Here is a 22,680-nt window from a genome sequence, read left to right as displayed (position 1 = left end):
CATCCTTACTCCAATACCGGTGATGGGAGAGCATCCTCCACCACATCTGAGGGCAGCAGGCTAGCTTAGAGGACACAGGTCATCAGATGGCCACATGACACACACAGCTATTCTCTTAACAGCTTGGTGCCACTACTCTACTCCCTGGAAACTGCTGACTGGTGTAGCACCCTCACTCAGCCTAATGATAGTAGGCTCTGAAAAAAGGGACAGATTTGTATATACTAATATATACTAAGAGGCACACATGAAGAAATTGCTACTATAGATGAAAATAAAATATACCTCACTACTGTGGTGTAAAGTCTGATCACGTGATCAAGCTTGCCAAGCTTGTGTTTTCTACTTATGGGCAACTTCCAAATCCCCCGTTCTCCCTTCTTATATTCTTTATATTTAAAAGGCTTGCACTTCAATCACAGGCCTCTTTCAAAAGACTGTAAAGCCAGATGTATGGTCAGCATAAGCCCACCCCATTTTTCTGATAATGACACTTCATTTTTCTAACTTCCTGCCATAAGGGGGAGATGAGTAACAGTTCACTGGCAGAGTACAGGTTTTGCATTCAAAAGGTATCAGCTTTTTCCCCCCGAGTAGGGCTGGGGGAAACTGCTCCTAAAACTCTGAAGAACCACGAGCCGTTAATGAAAAAACCCAAAACAGGCACTGAATTAGTTGGACCAAAGGTCTGGTTTTGTACACGGCAGCTTCCTACGTTTCTACTTGTTACCGAACTTTGCCGTAATAAATTTGCTAGTCTTTAAAATGGCGGGACACTAACAGAGCTAACTCCCCCTCCACGCGCCCGGGAGGCGTGACTGCTCGCAGCCAGTCGCGCTGATTCAACAGTGCAAAATGGAGCCGCTTAACTCAAACAGGAAACCGGAGAAGAGGCGGCTCTGCTACCAAGATGAGCGAGGTAGAGCGCCTTCCGGAAATGACGCCAAGGCGGAAATCGCTTGCGCCCGGGCGAGGGACTGCCTGCCTAGAGGAAGGTGCCTGCCCGTGTGCTGGGCGTGTGCGCGGGAAGCGCTTGCAAGTGAGTGACTGCCTTGGGTGGGGCGGGGACTGGGGAATGGGAGAGAGGCGCCCGCAAAAGAACCCGAAAGGGATAGAAGGAAAAGGATCGGGCCACAAGCAGGCGGTTTCCAGCTAACTGCCCGGTGCTCCGTCCTCCAGCTCTCGAGCTTGGCGAAGCGTCTCCTTCTCCTCGCGCTGGTGCTTTGCAATTTCCCCGATCTCGACCGACTCGCTTGCTGAGCCAATTCCCTGGCACATTTAAGTAAAGGTAAAGGTAAAGGTACCCCTGCCCGTACGGGCCAGTCTTGACAGACTCTGGGGTTGTGCGCCCATCTCACTTAAGAGGCCAGGGGCCAGCGCTGTCCGGAGACACTTCCGGATCACGTGGCCAGCGTGACATCGCTGCTCTGGCCAGAGCCAGAGCCAGAGCCAGAGCCGCACACGGAAACGCCGTTTACCTTCCCGCTGGTAAGCGGTCCCTATTTATCTACTTGCACCCGGAGGTGCTTTCGAACTGCTAGGTTGGCAGGCGCTGGGACCGAGCAGCGGGAGCGCACCCCGCCGCAGGGATTCGAACCGCTGACCTTTCGATCGGCAAGTCCTAGGCGCTGAGGCTTTAACCCACAGCGCCACCTGCGTCCCGGCACATTTAAGTAGGGCAAGTTAAATGGGTTTTTCATTATTCTCTACTGAAAGAACTCCACACACACTTCTGCCAGGACTTGGAAATTAGACCGAAAACACCAGCTGGAAATTAAGCCTGAAATCCCAAGTATGATTGCTTGAAATTTAACTCCCATCAAAATCCATATCACATATTTCAGAGAATGTTCCTTAGGTTCGGAGCATTAATGTCAGACCATTGTTCCATCTATCACAAGATCTTCTGCACTGACTGGTAGCAATCCCCTCCCCACTCCAGCCCTACCTGGATAGGACAGGGTTTGAACTTGGGACATTCTGTATACAGAGCTCCTCTTATTATTTGGTGATCACTCATAGCCGAGTAAGATTGTCTTTCGTGAACATGGTCTTAACAGGGAGTCCATAAGTGACTGTGGAGGCCAATCCTGGATTCACACATCCACAGAGGGGACATAGGTTTCTGGGTGGGAATTGAGCATGGTGAGGGTTTGCAAAACTTGTCTTCCTCTTAGCTCGTTTCTCCCTTTTATCCTGAGTTCCAGCGTCTTTGAAGTCCATGACAGCAGCTGCCCAGCCACTGAAGTAGGGCTCTTCCCCATTATTTCCCTTTCAGAGTTCTAACATGGGGCAAAGTTCTCTCCCTGCACCCCCCTCCCATATTTTTTCTGGTTCCATTGTTGTAATCTATGCATGGCTTTCATGCTTTTTCCTAGACTAAAGTTCTACACTGGTGCACAAAATGTGTAATATACCAGTAGCCCATCTCTGCTTGCTAATATTTGACCAGGTGTTATTCTCTCCAATCCCTTTGCCAGTTCCCTTGTGCTACAGCACTGAAGGCGGTAATTTTATTTCCAGTTCCTTTGGGGGCAGTTCCTGGCTCCCTAATCACAAATCCTTATTTATATTACTGACTGCAGTCCTAGCTATATCTGTTCAGAAGTAAGCTCCATCCAGCAGGACTTATTTTCTAGCTGAGTGCATAGGGTTGTAGTCTTGAGTTACATTTCCACCTCCCTTTCAACAGGTCTGGTGTGGCTCTCTTGGAATTAGTAGGCAAAGAGCTTGCTAGGTTTATTGACACAACATCTAAACCCACTCACCTCCGCCTCATAGCTGGTGCAAGACCCAGTTGGGCCATGCTGATTGTCTCTTGTTCTGTTTGTAGACCGACCAGACAAGATCATGGCAACTCAGAGTTCCCCATCACTGCAGGATTTGATTCGGGAAGATTTTTTGACTTGCAAAATCTGCTATGAACTGTATGTGGTACCCAAAATCTTGCCATGTCTGCATACCTACTGCCAAAAATGCCTAGAGCCCTTGGTAGAAAATGGGACCATACATTGTCCTGAGTGCCGTCTGCAGTCGGAAGTTCCTGGAGGTTCTGTGGGACTGAAGACCAATTTCTTCATTAATAGCCTCTTGGAGCTGTTCCAGATGAAGCACAACAAGGACCTAGAGTGCACAGTCTGCTCTAGTGCTCAGAAAGTTGTGGCTGCCACTGCCCGTTGCCTGGATTGCAAGGATTTCTTGTGCCAAATATGTTCCCAGGGCCACTGCTGCTCCCGCCTCACTCTGCACCATAAGGTGGTGAACCTGGAAGAGTTCCTTGCTGGGCATTATGACACTGAGGTAAGATTCTTACAGGAACTGTGGTGCCAAGATCACCCACAGGAGGCGCTTCGTTTCTTCTGTGATACCTGCAGCATGTCCATCTGCAGGGATTGTCGCATGCTGGAACATTTCCAGCACAAAGTGGTTTCCATGTCCAGTGCAGTGCAGCAGAAACGACCTTCTGTAGAGCAGTTGATCAAGAGCTTGCAGGGAACAATTACCTGCATCTCTGAACAAGAGAAAGCTGTGGAGGAGGCAATGGACAAACTCAAAGTAGAGAGCGAACGTGTCAAGGAGAAGATCTGCAAGTATGTGGAAAATATCACTACTTACATCTTTGCCCAGAAGGACTGTGCTTTGGCAAAACTGAACGCCTTCCTAACAGAGCAGCTGGAGCGTTTTGGTTTAGCACAGAAGGAGCTGCAGAGTCAGAAGGACAAAGCAATGAACACTCAAGAGTTTTCTCAGCGTATTCTATGTGTTGGGAAGGACTCTGAGATCCTTCACCTGGAAGGAATGATCAGGACTAGAGTTGAGGAGCTTCAGGCGCACAGACTGCTACAATTCCAAAGTCAGATTCCAGAATTAACCATTGCCTGGCATGAACCCCAGCAACTCTCTGAAGCATCAATTTTCAGTCTTGTCTTTCCTGGGGAGCAACCCACAAGAAATGCGCAGCCGTTGGAGCTGGGCAGTGAGTCATTGACGTCTCTGGGCGAGGAGAGTGGGGAGGTTACGGGCACTCCTTCTGATTCAGATGAAGACTCCCTCACAAGTGAATCTGACTTTAAAAGCTCTTTTTCCTCCACTGGCTGGAGCAGAAGAGCAGGGTATGCTTTCAGCTTTCAGCTAGATCCATCCCTCACCAAACAAAAGCCTAATATCACTGGGATTGCTGTTGTGCCTCGCAGTGGTCAAGTCGTCCTTTTGGATCAGGCAAATGCTGAGATAAAGCAATATAGCGCCTGTGGCCACTTTGAGGGGGTGATTCCTTTGCCTGCATCTAATTCTGTCTTCTGTGGCATCTCTGTGTGTGGAAAGATCCTGGCCTGTTCCTCAGAGACTCATCTCTTTTTCCTGAATCTTGATGGATTATTCCTGCGTAAACTGCAGCTGAGGGGCTCTGAATCGTCCTACCCCCTTGCCTCATATGGAGACTCTTATGTGGCTGTTAGTGAAGGAACTCTCTGTTCCATCTCATTGTATAGCCCATCTGGGGCATGTGTTGGTAGAGTCCAGCCAGACAACTATCATGGGGGGAAATTCCTGTTCATTGCTGTAAATAGCTGGGAGGAGTTTGTTGTCTCAGACTTCATTAAGAAACAAATTGTGGTCATGGAGAAGTCTGGGGTTGTTCTGAATGTGCTTAACCCCTCAACTTCACTGCTGACCAAGCCATTCAGCATCTGTGTTGATGAAGACAGGAACATTTTTGTGATTGATCAGTTCAAAGTGATACAGTTCTCGCCATATGATAATACTGGGAAGGTTGTGTTCAGTGGCCAGGGTCAGATGGGAAGACCCAGAGTCCTGGCCATTGATGGTAATAACCTCATTTTAGTGAGGGAAGATGGAAACACTCATGTCTATTACCTATACGGTCGTTTGCTATAGCTCATTAGAGTATGAATCAAGTGCCTAATTCTGAAATTCTGAGCATCTTTCTGGAAACTGAGCATCTTTCTGGAGACTGGCACTATTGTGTTAACTAGATATTGAGATGGGCTTCAGCCTTTACTAGACCCGAGATCAGACCCTGGGTAAGAAATGCTGTTACACTCAGATGAATATGCATTGCTGAAGTCTTCTTGCTATTGTTAGAGCCTGACTTGAGAATAACGGCAGTAGATTAAGATCTTACATGTACCTTTAAACCATGCATTGCATTCACACAATTACTATGATCTTGTCTTTGTTCAGACCTCTGGAGTCTGCTGCTTCAATGCAGATCTCAGTCGAAGGACCCATGAGAACAGGTGGCCAGACTTTTATTTGGAACCGACATTCCTACTTTCTCTGACATTGTGGTCATGGCAAATTTTGTAGATGCATCAGCAGGCTTGGTCCTTCATTCAATGAGCAATAGACCAGCTATTCCTTTTTTAATCTGATAATTCAAATTCAGGCATCAGGGTTAGTGCTGAGGTGGTCTCGGTCCTACCATTATATTTACAAAGACTAGGCTTATAACATTCTACTTTCTTCACCTGCTGCTGTGTGGACCAGGAACTATTGTGCCTTGCCATCAGATTGAATTTTTTTGAGAAGGGGCAATGTGAACAAGCAACGTAGTTTCTAGTGTAATTTTAACAGTAACATGCATTCAGTGTGTGATTTGTGGAAATGTGGATGTGTTTTCACATACATCTTCTCACAAGCATTTAATGCGCTTGCATAATCCCTGAGTACCCATGGAATTGTAGAAATTCAATAATTCTCCTTGCATACATGTTCCTTACTCAATGCCTACTAAATATGCTGTCTTTGCTAGGGCTTGACAACTGTCACTGGCTCCATAAGCAAACGTGGAGGTGCTGAGACCAGGAATATTGTATTCCAAGCTTTTTATAGGCACACAGCCAAGGCCTATGTCTTAAGATCCATGCAGATGTTACCTATGACTGGCTATATGCACATGTAGTCGGCACCGAGATCCGTTGTTGGTGAGCTACTGTCTAATCTTCCTGCTGTTCATTTTGGTAGTAAAGTAGTCATCCAGTTCCCTGACTTTCCACATGTATGCCCAAGGATGCACAAATGACTAGTCTTGAAGATGTAGAGCCCAATATCACCTTCTGCAAGCACACGTATTGGAAGGTGGCCTTTCTGCTGTCTTTTAACACAAGGCCAAGATTGTTCCTACAGATCATTCCCTTTTTGACCAAGCTATGCTGTAAATTTCCTTTGATAGCTCTGTGCTTGGGAAAGTTGACTAGACATGTATTTTCTGGGGAAAGAAGACCAAAACCTAAAGAGTAAAGGGATCATATGCTGCCTGCAAATCTAGTTCCTGTTACATCTAGTTATCCTCTGATTAAACAGGAAGGAATTTTATCAGCCTCAACATCCTGCACCTATGCTAGGCCCCTGAGCCTCCCTTCGCTCCATTAGTTTTACAGATACTATGGCATTGTTCAAAGAGCCTCAAAGCTGTTGCAGTCACCAACTGGGCTTCTTACCTTTGTCTTTTGGAGTTGTTGTAGCTTGACTTCCTTCCTCTCTTCTTCTGTGCCCTCCCCTTTCCTGGAGCAAGGTTGGGGAACCTGTGGTCCTGCAGAGATTGTTTGGACTCCCAACTCCCATCAGCCCCAGTTAGCATGGCCAATGGTCAGGGATATTTGGAGTATCCATCCAACAGCATCTGGAGAGCCACAGGTTCCCCATCCGTGTTCTAAGAAATTGGTAACTGTTGAAGGTATGAAGAGGAGTACAGGTACCTCTCTGCTGAATGTCATCATGCCTCATGAGTAGCCAGGGTCAAGGGTACCCCATTGTGCATTACTTTATTCTTAAGGAGCTGTTAACATTTCTTCAGTATATGCTTTTGATATTAATAAAATTGAATAAATAACCATTTTGTTGTACATTCTCAAGCCATGTGACTTGGAGCTGGTTTATAGACAGTAGAAAAGTGCAAGTCTCAAGTTGCCTACTAACTTTTCACAAAGAGAGACATTATGTGCCTCTTTTTGCATATTTACTCAGAAGTAAGTCCCAGTGAGATTACTTCTAAGTAGGCATAGAGGTTTTTGCCATGTTGGAAAAATCTTGAAGGATATACATATAGTTTACTGAGTTTTTGCAGTAGATCCACAGCCTTATATCAAAGCCATGCCTAATCCTTGGAGCATGAAAAAGTGTTGTGTCCTTGGCTTTCACCTTTGTGCGATATAAAGAACAGGAATATGACTTTGAAGCCTTGGACTTGTGGGCTTTTACCTTAAGGTTTAATCACAGATGGTTTCTTTGAGGACATGTGAACACAACTTAGATGGCACTTATAGTGTGGGGGCTGGTAGGGCAGGGGTCATGGGAAAATGGTCTGTTTGGGATGCCAACATATTATTCACTAAGGTATCCTAAAAAAATCTGCTATGACAGCACCTGGACCTGAATAATAGGTGCACTTTTAAGTTTGGACCTTGAACCAGTTTGGTGAATAACTGCATGTAGCGCACACTCCTAGCAACAAACCCACTACAATTTCTATACTTTATTTCACATTGGTTTTCAGTGCACACATGATCAAATGAGATTTAAAAGGGGGAGGGAGACTGACCCAAGCATCATTATTCCCTAGATACAGCACTGGTGGAGCTGACAGAGGCCTTAATAGATGAGACAAATTTATCCTGCTGCATCGTACTGCAGTAGAATAATAATAAAGGACTGCTTGAGACTTGTATGAATTAAATCTCTTGGAGCTCATTTCCTCTGTAGGTGACCTCACTACCACCATAACATTTCACACATCTCATTTCCTTACATCTCCTGTAAAAGAAACTTGAGATTTTGTATTTGGAATGAAAAAAGCAAACATTAACTTGTTACTAATTTGTATTACCGGTATTTACTGTTGAGTGCACAATCTAGAGTTTCTTCGTACAGAATACCTAGATTCTCCAATTTGCATACTGATGGCATACACTTGTATGGTTTGTGTTTGGTATAAGGGCAAATTGTGAAGGTGTAGCCTTCTGCCTTGCCTTGCTGTAGTATATCATGGGAGACATTGCCATGCTTCTGCTTCTATTGTAAGCCTTTCAGTGATCCCGGCCCTTTAAAAAAATTATATCAGCTGTTGCAAATACTGCCCCTTGCTCTGCCTGTTGAGCATCAACTCATTCAGGGCAGAGGCTGTGGATTCTCAGCTCCTTTATAAATCAGGGCTTGGGGGTCACTTCAAGTTAAGAATTGGTTCAAGCTAAAGAGATATGGTTACACTAGTGTGGGGAAACTCAGTTGGGCACAATTGTGTTCACAAAATAAATTGTACCCACTGATTTTTTGTATCCACATTTGAGTCTACTTCAAGACCTTTTGGGAAGGTGCTCTAGATGGAAACTGACAGACAGAGCAAGGCTACTTGGCTGTTAGCTTTGGTGATTTCCCTTACAGAGAGGTCTCTTGACTAAGCAAAGTAGTTATTAATTCCTCATACTCTATGAACTACGGTAAGTGCCCCAATGCCAGCTGTATTCGCCACCCATACATTGATGCTCATCTTGTATACATGCACACATTCCTGGTATCAGTTTCCATAGTCTTGTTTCTAACCCTGAATACCCAGGGGCATTCAAGCCAGGAAATGTTACTCCCATCTATGTATCCTGCTATCAGGTGCCAGTGCTGGGTAGTTAAGGGTGCGTGTGTGTGTGCCTGCTACTGTCTTCACTGTTTTGGCGAGGACAATAAAACTGTTTGGAGATATGCTCCATGCAGCTTAGTTATCCCTCAGCCTCCATGCAACTATCCATTCAAAACAGAACTGTATGCATTCCATGATAATGACAATCACATCACACGAAAACAAGGTTTGGGCACCAAATTCCATTTCTGTATAATTGCATCATTCATTTTTGTAAAAGTAAGTAGACCTTGGGGCTGCAAAGATAAACATTAAGAGGTTGGGAAAATCAATATAAATTATTTTTTTAAAAAAGAAAAAGGTTGGGGTAATGCCTGGTGCCACTTCAGAAATGTTGGGGAAACTAATTAGTGAAACGAACATTTGTGTGTGAGAGAAACACTCTATCCAAGTTGAACAGCCTCTAGTACCATTTTCACTGTTGTGCTAGAAAAGCCTTTCTTTGGAACGTTGACTATTTCCACACCTTTATCTCCCAGCACTCAGTAGCGAAAACATCTTTATGTGTTGTGGTCTCTGGCCAACAAGCCCAGCCCGTTATCTTGGCAGCACAGCTCTGCAGCAGAAATTCCGGCACATTGCTGAGTGCAGCACAGGAAGACGCATCTGGGCCAGGCTGGTTGTCGTAAAGTGCAAATGCCAGTCCAATATTGAGAGTTCAACCCTGCGGTCAAAGGCGGCGGCAGCCACTAGGCGTTTACTTGAGGGTTAAATGAGATTTGCTGTGCTAGAGGTAGGAGCGAGCCGCCGGTCGGCTGAGATTCGTCCCGAGATGGTGAAGAGGGTGCTGTGGTCCCCAGCGTCCCGGTTCGGAGGTGCAGCTGAGCAACAAGAAGTCCACATCAAATAGAGCAGCAAGCTGAGCAGGATGATCGCTCCGGAGGCTGTGAGCACAATGCCACTGACAAACATGCTGGCAAGGGGGCGTTGGGCAGTTGGGTTGCTGCCAACGCTGGTGGTGGAAAGCACAGTGAGGACTGTACCACACACCAGCAGCACCAGGGCTGTCACGAGCAGCACTGCACAGTCCGAGGCACCGCCGCTCTTCAGTAGCGCAACTTGCTCTCGGCTGCGAATGCAATTCATGTCCTGGATGGCCGAGCTCAGCAGCTGCTTCAGTAAGACCAAGAGCGCCAGTAGGCAGAGTGTTGTGCCCACTGCCAGCCTCCATTCCCCAGAGCGGCTGCTTGTACTATAGAGCAGTGCAATGCCACCTACCCCACAGGCAAGGATCAGAGCCACAGCTACCCCATAGCAGACAAATGACTTTCTGGGCTCCTGGAACCACCATAGCTCCACATGTTCCTCCAGGATATTCCTCTGGATCCGGCTGGCGTTGGCTGGGGGTCTGGGCACCCCCAGCAGCTCTAATTCAGGCATGGTGGACACTGTATTGGCTCCTACATAAAGGTGGGTCGTGCAGATGGAGCTGCCGCTTCAGCTGGCAAGCCTGGATGGGTGTGACATTTCCCAGCAGGAGAGGGCAGCACCCTTCACTTTTTCTTCCTATGTGAGGGAGCAGTGCCAGAGCCAAAAGCCTGCAGCCCGCGTATTACTGTATGCTGTTGGAAGCGCAGCACAGGAGGAATGTAGGACTCCTCTCTCTTGAAGCCAAAAGTGAAAAGCTGCTTCAGCCTTGTAGCTCATTTGCTTCCAAGCTCACGGGGATCCTGGCACATATCTGAAAAAGAAATGACGGCAAAAGGTTACGAAATGAAGATTGCCTCTAGAGAGGGAAGGGACCCACCTCCTTTCCCTTGAAACTTCACTCCCGGAGTTCCAAAGAAAAAAGAGTCATAAGGAAAACGCCACTCCCTCTGGGGTCAGCTAATGTCCATGCAAGTAAAACCTGCTTTTTATGGGCAGGGCAATAGCCCTGTCCATGCCTTAGGAAAATAAATCAAAATTCTGCACTTTGCCAACCCTAGCTCCGCATGCCAAGAAAAGCAGAATTCTGCTTTCATAAGTAAATTGTAATTTGCACTTGAATTATCCATAGGAAAACAAACCAACCATTTGGACAGATTTTTCTTGTTTTGCAGATTCCAAATCATTCTGTCATAGAGAAGCTCCAACACTATACAGGAAATGCGGTTCTCATCTCTGCCTCAGCCTTTATTGATTTTACCATGTGCTGCACACCCATCTTGAGGACAATGTTATCTTCACAGTGCTTAGAATCATTTTGAAAAAGATGAATGCTGTTATTCCTCAGGATTCTGAGTTCTATTCTCTGTGTTAACATCTGTGCTGGAGTGAGGCAATTGGGAATTGCACCCAGCTTTGCTTATGACACGAAAAAGAGAGATAGAAAAATAAATAGAATTGGGCAGTTCTTTCATTAGATAATGGTGAAGGGTGAGTAGCCGAAGAAGAAATCCAAGTTTTAGTTTATTTTTTCATATTTAAAATATACATGATATCATATGCTTTTATCATTGGAGACATCCTCCAGTCATATTACTGTCACAGAAGCAATGAAAAAACAAAACACCTTATCCAAGACTGTTCAGAACTTTCCAGTTAATGTTAAATAACTGTCAGAAGACTGCTTCCAGGCCCCTCCATATTTGAACAAAGATAGTCTAGACAAATATGCAGCTCTCTCATGTGTAGCTACACTTAATCTGTTTTAGGGCTATTCTTGCTGTTTCGCATGTACAAAAACCTGCACAGGGTCCTATTGTCTGTGGAGAGAAATAGAAAATGGAGAAATCCACTTTACATACATGTGTATTGATCAGCACTGGATGCTACTGAACATGGGTACATATCTGCTTTCTTGGTCCAGTGCATTTGGTTATAACGTCATTTTGATAGTTGCATGCAACACCTGGTTATGAACAACTCTCTGGATCGGGGCCAAATATGGCCTTGCATTAAATCCAGAACTGCTAAAATCACAATAATAATCGTCTTAGTTGTATGCTGCCTTTCCACAAAAGAACCATTTTACAAGAAATAAAAATGAACCACATCTGAAAATCAACCGTCGTAAGAATAATTCCATAATAGCATAATAAACAACAGCATAACTGCAATCTAAGAACATACAAAACACATTTCAGTACTATAAATATAGCAAGATTACATTAGCAACATTATACCTCCTAGCAATACCAAAAATAACAAGGGATCTTGACAGTTTTGCCTTGCTCCTCCATTCACCTCTCCCAAGATGTTGCTCACAGTCCCTCTCCAGCAGGTTTCCAAAGGCAGGAGGTAGCTGGAAACAGGGGAGAAACTAGGCTTTCTTTCACCCACGTCAAAGACTTGGCAAAAAAACCCAACCCATGCAAGTCTGCATACATATGCTTGCAACACATACACACAACCTCAACACATTTGATCTTCAAAGGGCAGAAAATGTTCCCATACAGGGTCTTTCTTATTGGGTCTATTATAGCAGAGCAGCACAAGATTGTACTGAAATCTTTAAAAAGTTGTACAGTGGTACCTCGGGTTAAGAACTTACCGTAATTCATTCTGGAGGTCCATGCTTAACCTGAAACTGTTCTTAACCTGAAGCACCACTTTAGCTAATGGGGCCTCCCGCTGCTGCCACCACGCAATTTCTGTTCTCATCCTGAAGCAAAATTCTTAACCCGAGGTACTATTTCTGTGTTAGCGGAGTCTGTAACCTGAAGCACCACAGTGGTACCTTGGGTTACATACGCTTCAGGTTACAGACTCCGCTAACCCAGAAATAGTACCTCGGGTTAAGAACTTTGCTTCAGGATGAGAACAGAAATTGCGTGGTGGCAGCAGGAGGCCCCATTAGCTAAAGTGGTGCTTCAGGTTAAGAACAGTTTCAGGTTAAGTACGGACCTCCAGAACGAATTAAGTTATTAACCAGAGGTACTACTGTATATTAGGGATGCAGGTGGCGCTGTGGGTTAAAGCCTCAGCTCCTAGGGCTTGCCGATCGAAAGGTCGGCGGTTCGAATCCCTGCGGCGGGGTGCGCTCCTGCTGCTCGGTCCCAGCGCCTGCCAACCTAGCAGTTCGAAAGCACCTCCGGGTGCAAGTAGATAAATAGGGACCGCTTACCAGCGGGAAGGTAAACAGCGTTTCCGTGTGCGGCTCTGGCTCGCCAGAGCAGCGATGTCACGCTGGCCACGTGACCCGGAAGTGTCTCCGGACAGCGCTGGCCCCTGGCCTCTTAAGTGAGATGGGCGCACAACCCCAGAGTCTGTCAAGACTGGCCCGTACGGGCAGGGGTACCTTTACCTTTACCTTTACTACTGTATATTGTTGATTCGCTTTGCAGTCTAGAAATAGATTAAAGGATTTAGAGGTGTTCGCTTTCCAAACAGTAACATCCTTATAGCTTTTCACAGCAGTGCAGGAAGGTTCGTTAGTACAATAGCACGCCTAATGTAATCCAAAGAAGTCATGACCACCAGGGATTAAAGAAAGTAAAGCCTATATGCAGGAGGAGTAGCACTGATGGCTAAGGAGATTTGGGCTTGAAGAGGCAAAGAGAGAGCTGGGTTTCACATACGATTTTTAAATCATCATATCCTACTTTGTCTGCGGGTTTTTAGTTCATTAGCACTCTGGAGAGAATGTGAGGCAAAGTAGCAACATTTACCGTATTTTTTGCTCTATAAGATTCACTTTTTCCCTTCTAAAAAGTAAGGGGAAATGTGTGTGCGTCTTATGGAGCGAATGCAGGTTACGCAGCTATCCCAGAAGCCAGAACAGCAAGAGGGATTGCTGCTTTCACTGCGCAGCGATCCCTCATGCTGTTCTGGCTTCTGGGATTCAGAATATTTTTTTTCTTGTTTTCCTCCTCCAAAAACTAGGTGCGTCTTATGGTCTGATGCATCTTATGGAGCGAAAAATACAGTATAGATGATGCAAATGGTTTAAGATAATTGTTAATAAACTGATTTTCAAAACAATCTTCAGCCATTGTGGCTTTTCAAAGCTGTTCACAATATCCACGGGAAGCAAGTAATTTAAAACTGCAGGCAAAATCACAACATAAAAAAGCAGATAAAACAACAGTGCAAAGTCAAAAGCTTGAAAAGAGTCAGCAAAAATAAAACTGAGGGGCAAACCCACAATGAGAAGTTAGATTTTTGTAGTGTGCCTACACAACTGCAAATGATTACAAGAAGAGAGTAAAGAGGTCAGTAGCAGCTAAAATTTGCAGTAAAATTCTATGCATATTTAGTTCATCTGCGCTTACTCCCAGGTAAGTAGTTAGAAGACTGCAACCACAAGGTTGCTTAGGAGCAAAGTTGTGGGAATGGCATGGGGAAGAATACCTTCGTCATGTATCCTACCCTGCTACCATTCAAGTAAGATAAATATTGCTTCTGCACGCTTAACACCTAGAAAAGCAAATCAGTTGCTAGAGATTATTAAGCAAGACAAATCAAAGTAGTCCCCAAATACCAGCATTGCTCCTATACAAATTCTGCCTACCTCATGAATCCTAGTGGAAGATAACAGGCCTGGTTTACGTGCAGAAAAAAGCAACCAAAATAAGCAGAAATATGCAATACCTTTCACATGACAGCTTATGAATGTAGGACTACAGTATTCAGAGTAGGCAGCTGGAAAGTTGTAAGTAGTTAGGTTAGAACTTCTTATCAATAAAAATCAAGAATGGTTTGGAAAACAAAAAAAGGAAAGGTGGTATTTTGTATAATACTAGAGCTGGTGATCATTCTGTGAAATAAAGGCACAATTTTTTTTTTAAAAGGCATATATTCTTGGAAAATACATGCAATATGTGCAAAAATAGCTGGTTCCTTAGTTGCTCAGGGTATTCAACATAACGAATAAATCGTAGAAGCTAGCAATCTTCAGAAAAATATTAGCAGCCCCAGTTGCTACACTTTTTCAACATCTGACCACAAGGGCTAAATTGATGGACCTCATTAAAGCTACCCCTGCAATAAAGCTTCTTCCCAGTGGATACTTAAAATGAGACTCCATCTTCCACAGGGCTGATAAAAGATCCTTCTTTGAAGTGATCTTCCACATGGGGGCCTTCGCAATGACACCCCACTTCCAATGAGGATTAGGGTTGCCATATTTCAAAAAGTAAAAACCAGGACACGCTGAAGACCCCCAAATCGACTTGCCTAAGATCCAGGACAAAGCGCCGCCTTTTGGAAATTCCCCCCAGATGTCAAATCTGCCTTTGAAATCCCAGTAATGTCTGGGAAAATCTGGACCTATGGCAGCCCTAATGGGGATGGGTCAATGGGCCCTCATAAGCAGCCCCCCCTCCAGGAATTCTAATAGATTCCACTCACTGGTGCTGCAGTCTGGGATCTCCCCTCAGCAAGCTTGCCACCGGTGCTATGGTGCACCTGTCTTGTAGACTACCTGCCTTGTCTGTCAAAGCTTAGCTGCATTAGGGCTCCTGGATCAGATCGCACAACATCCCTCAGCTGAACTGTGCTCGCCTCTGGTGCTGGCAGCAAGGATAGTGGCAGAGGGCAGGGATCCCACACAGTAATAAAGCCCCATTCACAGCACCAGCCTCACATGGTTCCTCATCAGCATCTGCCTCTTGTCACCAACTGGCTCTCCGGCTTGTTGAACAATAGATCCTTGCGTCAAGGCTGCCTTAACCCTTGAGACACAAGTCTTTGTCTAGGAAGAACGGAGACCTGGATAGGGTGCTAGGACCTTCTGTGTAGTAAGCTCTGCCCCCCCCCCCCACTGCTCAGATGCAAACCATTTGTCAGTTGTCTCTACATGTAACCACAAGTAAACACCTTGCTCTTCTGACCAGTGGTGGAGCTACCTGCGGTGTACATTTGGGGGTGTGGCCGGCACGCGTCCCAGGGGGCATAGAGCGCCGCCCATGGGGTGTGTGGCAGGCAGCGCACGTCCCGGGGGTGCGCAGTGAGCGCCGAGCGTCCCAGGGGGGCAGGGTGGCCGCGATGTCACCCCCTCGGCACGGCACCTGGGCCGGACCACTCCTCATGCCCCCACCTTCGTCCGCCAGTGCTCCTGATGTCTCCCTCCAGGGAATCTCCAGGAAATGGCTGTTAAGTATTCCCATACTTAACAGACAGAAATGCTACTATCCCAAGCAAGTGCATCCCTGCCAAGGCGACCTTGGAATATCTCTGCAGCCTCTACAGCTACAAACTTTGTTTAGAAGGATATTGAAAATGGCAGGAACAGAACGAAAAACAGAGTCATTTTCATGAGTAAATGCAGTGCTTGCTAAATCTGCATGCTGCCCCTTAATCTTCTGAAAGCCACTCAGCTTCTTGCTGTCTACCTTTTGCCTAGGACTGACCTGTATTTTACGTACTGTATAGTATAGTACCATTTGCGACTTTATAGCAGGAGTGGGGAGCCGGTGGCTCTCAGGATGTTGCGCTACAACTCGCGACATCCCACGAGACTGATGGAAATGGTGAGATCCACAGGCTCCCAGTTCCTCTTACAGAGCAGGATAAGGAACCCTTTACGGCCTGAGGGCCAAAAGCCAGAGGTGGGCAAGATCAGAAGCAAAAGTAGGTGGGGCCAGAGGCGTATTCCCTTTTTAGGATATGTATATTTTTATGTATTTTGTTATGTGAATCATTCAATATGGTTTAACCGTACGTATTCTGTATGTAAACTTCTTTGAGGTGTTTTGGATAGTAAAGCAGTCTATAAATGGAATTTAAAAAAAAATTAAAGAGTGGACAGAAAAACAAATAAGTAGGCCTCATTCCACATATGAGTAGGCCTTATTCCACACATCTCTCCATCTCCCATCCAGACAAACAAAATCAATCAATCAAGACAGGCCTAGGGCATAGTCCAGCCAAGCCAAAGCACAGAAGGTGTGGGGTAGGACCCATGTGGGGTGTAGCTTAGGGAGAGTCCCAAGGCTGCATTTGGTACCTGGGCCTGAGGTTCCCCGCTCCTGCTATAGAGTATACAGTGGTACCTCGGGTTACATACGCTTCAGGTTACATATGCTTCAGGTTACACACTCCGCTAACCCAAAAATAGTGCTTCAGGTTAAGAACTTTGCTTCAGGATAAGAACAGAAATCGGGCTCCGGCAGCGCGGTGGCAGCAGGAGGCCCCATTAGCTAAAGTGGTGCTTCAGGTTATGAACAGTTTCCGGTTAAGAATGGACCTCCGGAACGAATTAAGTACTTAACCTGAGCTACCACTGTACAGCAATGTGAATGACTGAAGACAGCCCTTGTGGAGAGGGAGCTTTGCATCCCACTGTCTAAGCTGGCAGAGTTTAAAGCTTCTTGCTCGATAAAGCACCAGCTCACTCTCTTACCATTACACGTCTGCGGTGGGAAAATGCCAAACACTGGTAGGAGGATATGCTAAAAGTAGAGCAACACAATGCTATGATGCATTTTCATTACGATTTTTCACTGTAAAAGCTGCCACTTGAAAGTTTTCACAATAAATAAAATCCCTTACCTTCATCCTCTTTTATCCTTTTTTAAAGGGCCTTTTCACAAATATGGTTTCCCTGTACTGCCACTGGTGTAAGGGGGAGACACTCCCTCACCTTGAGATGTGCATCCCATTGGAAGCAATGCAGTCCAGAGAAATGACACCTGCATATCTTGTCTCTGCATTGCATTCCTTTCAATGGGAGGCACTTCGTATGTGCATCCCAGCCTGAGGGAACGTTTGCCCTGTTGCTTTGGCAACAGAGGCATGCACACTCTTCCTCCGGCATCCACCTTCTTACAGTTTATTCATCCCCTTTTGCCGAGGAATGTAAAAAAATGGATGAAAAAGCAAGGCATCGTATCAGAGGGGCCAGAGATCTCCACAAAATGCACCACTACCCTGTTTCAGCTCAGCACTAAAGATAACTGCACTTTGGAGATATCAATCAGGTATCAGGACTGAACATAAGCAGGAAATGTGGCTCATGGGTCAAAGTGAAGTGAGGTCTAATCATACGAGCATCTTACTGTTAAAATCCACCACTATCTAAGGCTGCAATCATATGCACACTTACTTAGAAGTCAGTAGGAGTTGCCTCGTGAGTAAACTTTTAAACATGCATGGGTCCAGGCTATCTTTAAAAGCCAGTTTAAACTCTTGTTGCTGCGTCAGTTAAGAGATCTGGAAGATGTTCAGTACAAGTACTACTACTTTACAGGGAACTAAGGGGATAGCTAAAAATCCCTGCTCCTCTTGTAACAGATCCCCTTTATTCTGGCCAATTCCTTAACATCTAGATCAGTGGCTACTTGAGCCTTGCCTTGGCAGAACCAGGTGGTCAGAGAGGGGAGGGGCCTGATCCAGACACAGCCTGACCGTGTCAGGCCAAGCCTGACAGAGCATGAGATCACTGTTAAAACCATAAGGAGAACAGGCTTCTTCAGGGCACGTTGCCAGCTGAGGCTGCATTGATGCAGAAATCAAAGCTCAATGACTTGTAGGAAGGCCAGGAGGAGTTGAATAAATTCCCCCACCCTTTGCGTGCACCACACAAGCCTTTCCATTCTACCTGTGTGTGAAGTTTGAACTCCTGGAGGAACAACCAATTGTACCCTGTGGATTCATAGGCAGAGGCATCCAAGTCCATGGTTCCATCCACGTCACTTACATGCCAAGCAGGCAAAAGAGCAGCTGTGTGCTCTAAGCGGTACTTGCCTGGAATCTGTGCTGCTGTTGGCACACGATGACTTCTAACACACTGCTTGCTGTGTTTTGCTGGATTGCCTGCGGCCAGGAAGGGATTACAGCCAGCTTGGATTGTCAGCTATTCAGCATTAACCCATATGGGAAAGGACCTCTCGCACTCCTTCTCATCCCTCCTTGCTTTTAGAACCGTAGAATTGTTGAGTTGGAAGGGACCCCCATAGTCATCTAGTCCAGCCCTCTGCTGTGCAAGAATCACAGCTAAGTCTATGGGGCTACTGAACAAGGGCAGACATAGCGGAATGCTTCCAGGCACTTTGAGATCATGTTATATTAGAATTGTAGAGTTTGAAGGGACCCCGAGAATCATCTAGTCCAGCCCTCTGCAATGCAGGAATCTCAACACACAGTCCCCCATCCAATATGAAACCATATCAGACTCTGCTTAGCTCTGCAAATCTGCTAGCAGTTTCACAGTCACAACAAATGTTTCCTAGGAAGCCATTATTAAATGAAGTTAAAAGAATGGTGGTGTTGGTGATCAGAGGAAGAGCAGCTTTGAGGAAGGACCCCGTCTCCTTTCCACACATCCCCATATCCTGAAGGTATCTGAGCACAAGGCAGCACACCAATCCCTCAGGAATGCCTCTAAACATAATTGTAGGCTAACAAGGGACGAGCAGTGTGTACGTGTGGAATTTGAAGAGCTTCCAATCCCACGCCAAGCCTTGACTGAAAGGGAAGATGATAGTATGTAGTGGAGACAACCAGGTAATTGCTGGAAGGGACATCAGCTTCACTCACCTAAAGCTGATTCTTCACAGAAGATGCTGTAACAAGTCTTGTTTCTTTTGCCTAAGCTCTCGGACTTGCCAGAATGCTGGTATCGTCTTCTCCTGCTATTATACTTGACGGATGGGACAATTTTCAGGTTGTGGCCCGAGGATAAAATTAAAATCTATCTTCTTCCCTCCCTGCCTGCGTCTACCTGTCAAGCAACAGGTGCAAGTCCCACCTCCTTCCTCCGCCTGTCCTAGCCCAGGTGCCGCATCTGATAGGCTCGTAGCATACGCTGACCTTTGCCCAGGCAGGTACATTCTCCAGAAGGGTGGGGATGGAGAGACAACCTGCTGTTGTCCTTGGAAGCATTCCAGCCTGGTGACTATGTGCTTGAGGGAAGCGGAAGTAAGAAGGCTGATGGAGCAAGTGAAACAGGAGGATATACAATACAGACAGAGGTAAGCAAATACAGGTTGAAAGAGTTCTACGTTAACCCTCACCAGACAAGCTCCTTGCCAGACGGGTTCACATTTCCACCCCCTAAGGAGCAGCGCAGTCACATTCTTGACTTTTGCTAAGGGGCAGCAGAGAGCCATTTAGGATGCAGGGTGGTGCCAGGAAAGAAACACAGCCATTCTGCATTTTTGTGCACCCGCCAGGAAGGTAGGAATCTTCATCAGACTTCTTGAAAAGAGAGCTTTTCTTTTAGCCTAAAGCAAAGCATTTTATTGGCCTTTGGGAGAAAAAGTTCTGACTGGGCAGGATCTTCTCAAGGCCTTGGTGCAGGCATAGGCAAACTCGACCTTCCAGGTGTTTTGGGACTACAACTCCCATCATCCCTGACCACCAGTCCTGTTAGCTAGGGATGATGGGAGTTGTAGTCCCAAAACATTTGGAGGGCTGAGTTTGCCTATGCCTGCCTTGGTGTCTAAGTAGTAACGGTATGACTAGGATAGTATACTATAATCATTTCTAAAAGAGTAGGGACTTGTGGGAATATTGGCTAATGAATGGATCAGACTTTGACTGATGGGCAGTAAACCCCTTACACCCTCGAAGCCTTTCCTCCCATGATGGTTTCATCAAAATAAAGTAAGTGAATGAACAAGATACTTGGTTTTTGGATTAACAAAATAGAGAGACTAGGAACCATCTCTCTCTGCCCCCCCCCCTTCTACCCATTAACTTAAGGTTCCCAAATCCTTTCAGCATACAGAGCTTTATTTAAGTAATACTGAGTGGGTAGACAAGTACCATTGCCATGGGACACTCAAGATAGTTGGTGCAACACAACATTCAGTTTTTTGGGGGGAGAAGATTGCATATGATATTTTCTAAGACTTGTAAATGCCTTGCATTTCATGGGATTGAAGACTTGGCTGAATACATATTTTTATCTCAGTACTCCACTACTGCCTGTACTTCATTATTGTGGGGGAGGGGAAAGCTTATATGTGGTATTGTTATTTCCATTTCACAGAGAAATGCGATCGAAAGGGAACCATGTATATGGTCATCCAGCAAGCTCACATCAAGAGTTCAGACTTGAAAATGAACTCTACAATAGCCAACTTCAACCATCTTCTCACCAGGTCACACTATTTGTCCATTTTGTCAGCATACCCAACACACAGTCAAGCCAAGTGCCACCAGGGTTTTGAGTACTAAAAGATTTGTGGTTGATGGTGACAACAGCAGTCTAGGATTTCTTTTCTTGCTTTTTCTCCCCTACCTTGCCATCACATACCGCAAGGCCTGTCTTCCATTGGCTTCACATTTCCTACCTACCTCGTTACTGACAAAAAGTCACAATTCCAGGTTATGCGATTTCTAAATCATGCTGAGTTATTGGATTCTGTTACTCTTCCCTCTCTTCACTTGTTGTGTCTTGCCTTACCTGAGTGTAATACAATAGCACATATTCCTTTCCTATAAATGACAGTGGTCATATCTTCAGTTGGAAGGATTTTTTGAACTTCTGGTAGGCTTCTTGCAACATAAACTGCCTGGTGTAATGCCTGATTATGTGCATAAAAATTCACATTTCCTTCTGTAAATCTGTGGTACTACTTCCCACCCTAACCCTGTCTTCAACACCTTTCTTCTGGTTGACTACCAATTTGCACAACTGTATACAGTATAATACGTGCCCTCTCCCCTACTCTAGAGATACTATCTGATTTAAACAGGTATGTTTTGGCAGGAGACAATGCTGCACTGATACCGTGTGTGAATTGATTCCTGTTAAAAACATGCAAGCTTTATTTGGAAAACACTGGGTGAAATATGAAGACTAAGTGTGCGCTGGAATGCAAAGCATGGTTTTCATAGCTATGTTGACACAAAGAAAAATGCTAACATACCTTCTTGTAAAAAAAGAAAAGAAAAACCTTACCTTGTGATGCAGGCATGACATGAGCACAAAGGATTGTTATGCTGCCTCAGAATCCAAGACATGACTGTAAACATAGCTAAAACATCCAATAAAATCTACATTGCCATTCTGCCTCTGTTCCATGAACTTCCTCTGGTCTAGGAGTAATCTTCCAGCAAGTGCTAGACTCCAAAAGTCCCTTGGTGAGATGGTTTGTCAGCAGTGGGTTGTTCAGCAATCTTCTCTGATCAGGACAACATCCTTATGGCATGTTCTCTAATTACATCTTCTGAAGTGCCTGTGTGTGCGTGCACCATGGGAAAAACTTCTCACCTGAGGGCAGCATTGCACCATTGTGGAGCAAAGACTAAACTATTAAGGAGTGTTTTAAGCACCTGTCAGAGGAAGATCACTCCTAGCTACCTAATAATTATCAAGAAAAAGACTGATTCACATCCGCTGCCATTGCCGGAAGAATTAGTGATGGACATATGGAAGAACATGGGATATGAATGATTTAGGTATTGTAGGCATGCATATTATTAATTAGTTCATAGAAAGCATTACATGTAGCTTACTCTGAAGAGTATCTGCCTTGTTAAGGACTCTCCTCTGCTGATCTTCTAAAAAAGTTTCTAAAGCAGTTATAGCAACTACCCATAACATAGGTCTGGTGAATTTCAGAAGGCTTTTGATTTGTAAATGCAAATAATTAAGAGAATAGTGAAACTACTTGACCCAGGGTGCTGCAGAGTCTTGTTCTGATAAGTCAGGGAGGAATAACTTCAAGGGTATAGCTTATCACCAACGCACCATTAATTGCTGAAGTGCTTTTGCTTTGTTGCCTCATGGAGGACAGAAAACAAATGGTTGTGTTGTGAAAAGGATACGTTACTAAGGAGATTAGATTACAGAACAGTCAGTGTTGGTATCCGAAAAGCAGAAGACATATTATTGTTGCAAACACAGTCAGCCAGTTCTATTGCATTTTCACTGGCTGTCAATATGCTTCCAACTTCCATTCAAGGCCCTGATGCTTACCTATCAAGTCACCTTACCTACCAACACAAGCATATCATGGCAAGCATCAGTTGCCCCAAGGTGGAATTCCCCAAGGTCCATTATTCTCCCTCTCTATTGGCATTTGGTGTGCGCATGCACATGTGCCTACATATGCAAATATATTTCTGTTTAGCCCTCAGTTCAGCTGACAGGTTTGTTGTTTGTTTAATTAGATATGTTTATTTTGTGCTTTGCAGATTTTGTGTAACTGGTGTAT

The 22,680-nt window shown here is 45.2% G+C and overlaps 2 protein-coding genes across 8 annotated transcripts; one reads left to right on the top strand and one right to left on the bottom strand.

Moving 5' to 3' along the window:
• The first annotated feature begins 310 nt into the window (after positions 1-310).
• On the top strand, positions 311-6,875 carry LOC307218215 (E3 ubiquitin-protein ligase TRIM56-like). Its single transcript, XM_079980297.1, has 2 exons — positions 311-1,039; positions 2,834-6,875. Exons 1-2 carry the CDS (start codon positions 856-858, stop codon positions 4,894-4,896), a joined length of 2,247 nt encoding a protein of 748 aa, XP_079836423.1. The 5' UTR covers positions 311-855; the 3' UTR covers positions 4,897-6,875.
• A 590-nt stretch (positions 6,876-7,465) lies between these two features.
• TMEM125 (transmembrane protein 125) lies at positions 7,466-22,633 on the bottom strand. Of its 7 annotated transcripts, none has more exons than XM_079980552.1 (2): positions 21,423-22,633; positions 7,466-10,331 (listed from the first exon to the last, which is right to left on the bottom strand). In XM_079980552.1, the coding sequence occupies exon 2, from the start codon at positions 10,028-10,030 to the stop codon at positions 9,359-9,361; it is 672 nt and encodes a 223-aa protein (XP_079836678.1). In that variant the 5' UTR covers positions 10,031-10,331; positions 21,423-22,633; the 3' UTR covers positions 7,466-9,358. The 7 variants fall into 7 exon arrangements, with proteins under 7 accessions (XP_079836678.1, XP_079836681.1, XP_079836679.1 ...); XM_079980555.1 differs by having other exon boundaries at positions 21,522-22,633; XM_079980553.1 differs by lacking the exon at positions 21,423-22,633 and adding an exon at positions 19,052-19,207.
• Positions 22,634-22,680: the final 47 nt, after the last annotated feature.

The sequence above is a fragment of the Podarcis cretensis genome, assembly GCF_951804945.1.
Source record: "Podarcis cretensis genome assembly, chromosome: 6".
Classification (NCBI taxonomy): domain Eukaryota; kingdom Metazoa; phylum Chordata; class Lepidosauria; order Squamata; family Lacertidae; genus Podarcis; species Podarcis cretensis.
The sequence above is the reverse complement of the archived record's forward strand: the minus strand, read 5'-3'. Positions and strand labels throughout refer to the sequence as shown.

Bases quoted from the DNA above. Each gene is read 5' to 3' on its own strand.
- LOC307218215 (XM_079980297.1), top strand. From the start codon at position 856: ATGGAGCCGCTTAACTCAAACAGGAAACCGGAGAAGAGGCGGCTCTGC. The intron at 1,040-2,833 runs GTGAGTGACTGC...TTCTGTTTGTAG, and splicing joins TGCGCGGGAAGCGCTTGCAA to ACCGACCAGACAAGATCATG.
- TMEM125 (XM_079980552.1), bottom strand. From the start codon at position 10,030: ATGCCTGAATTAGAGCTGCTGGGGGTGCCCAGACCCCCAGCCAACGCC.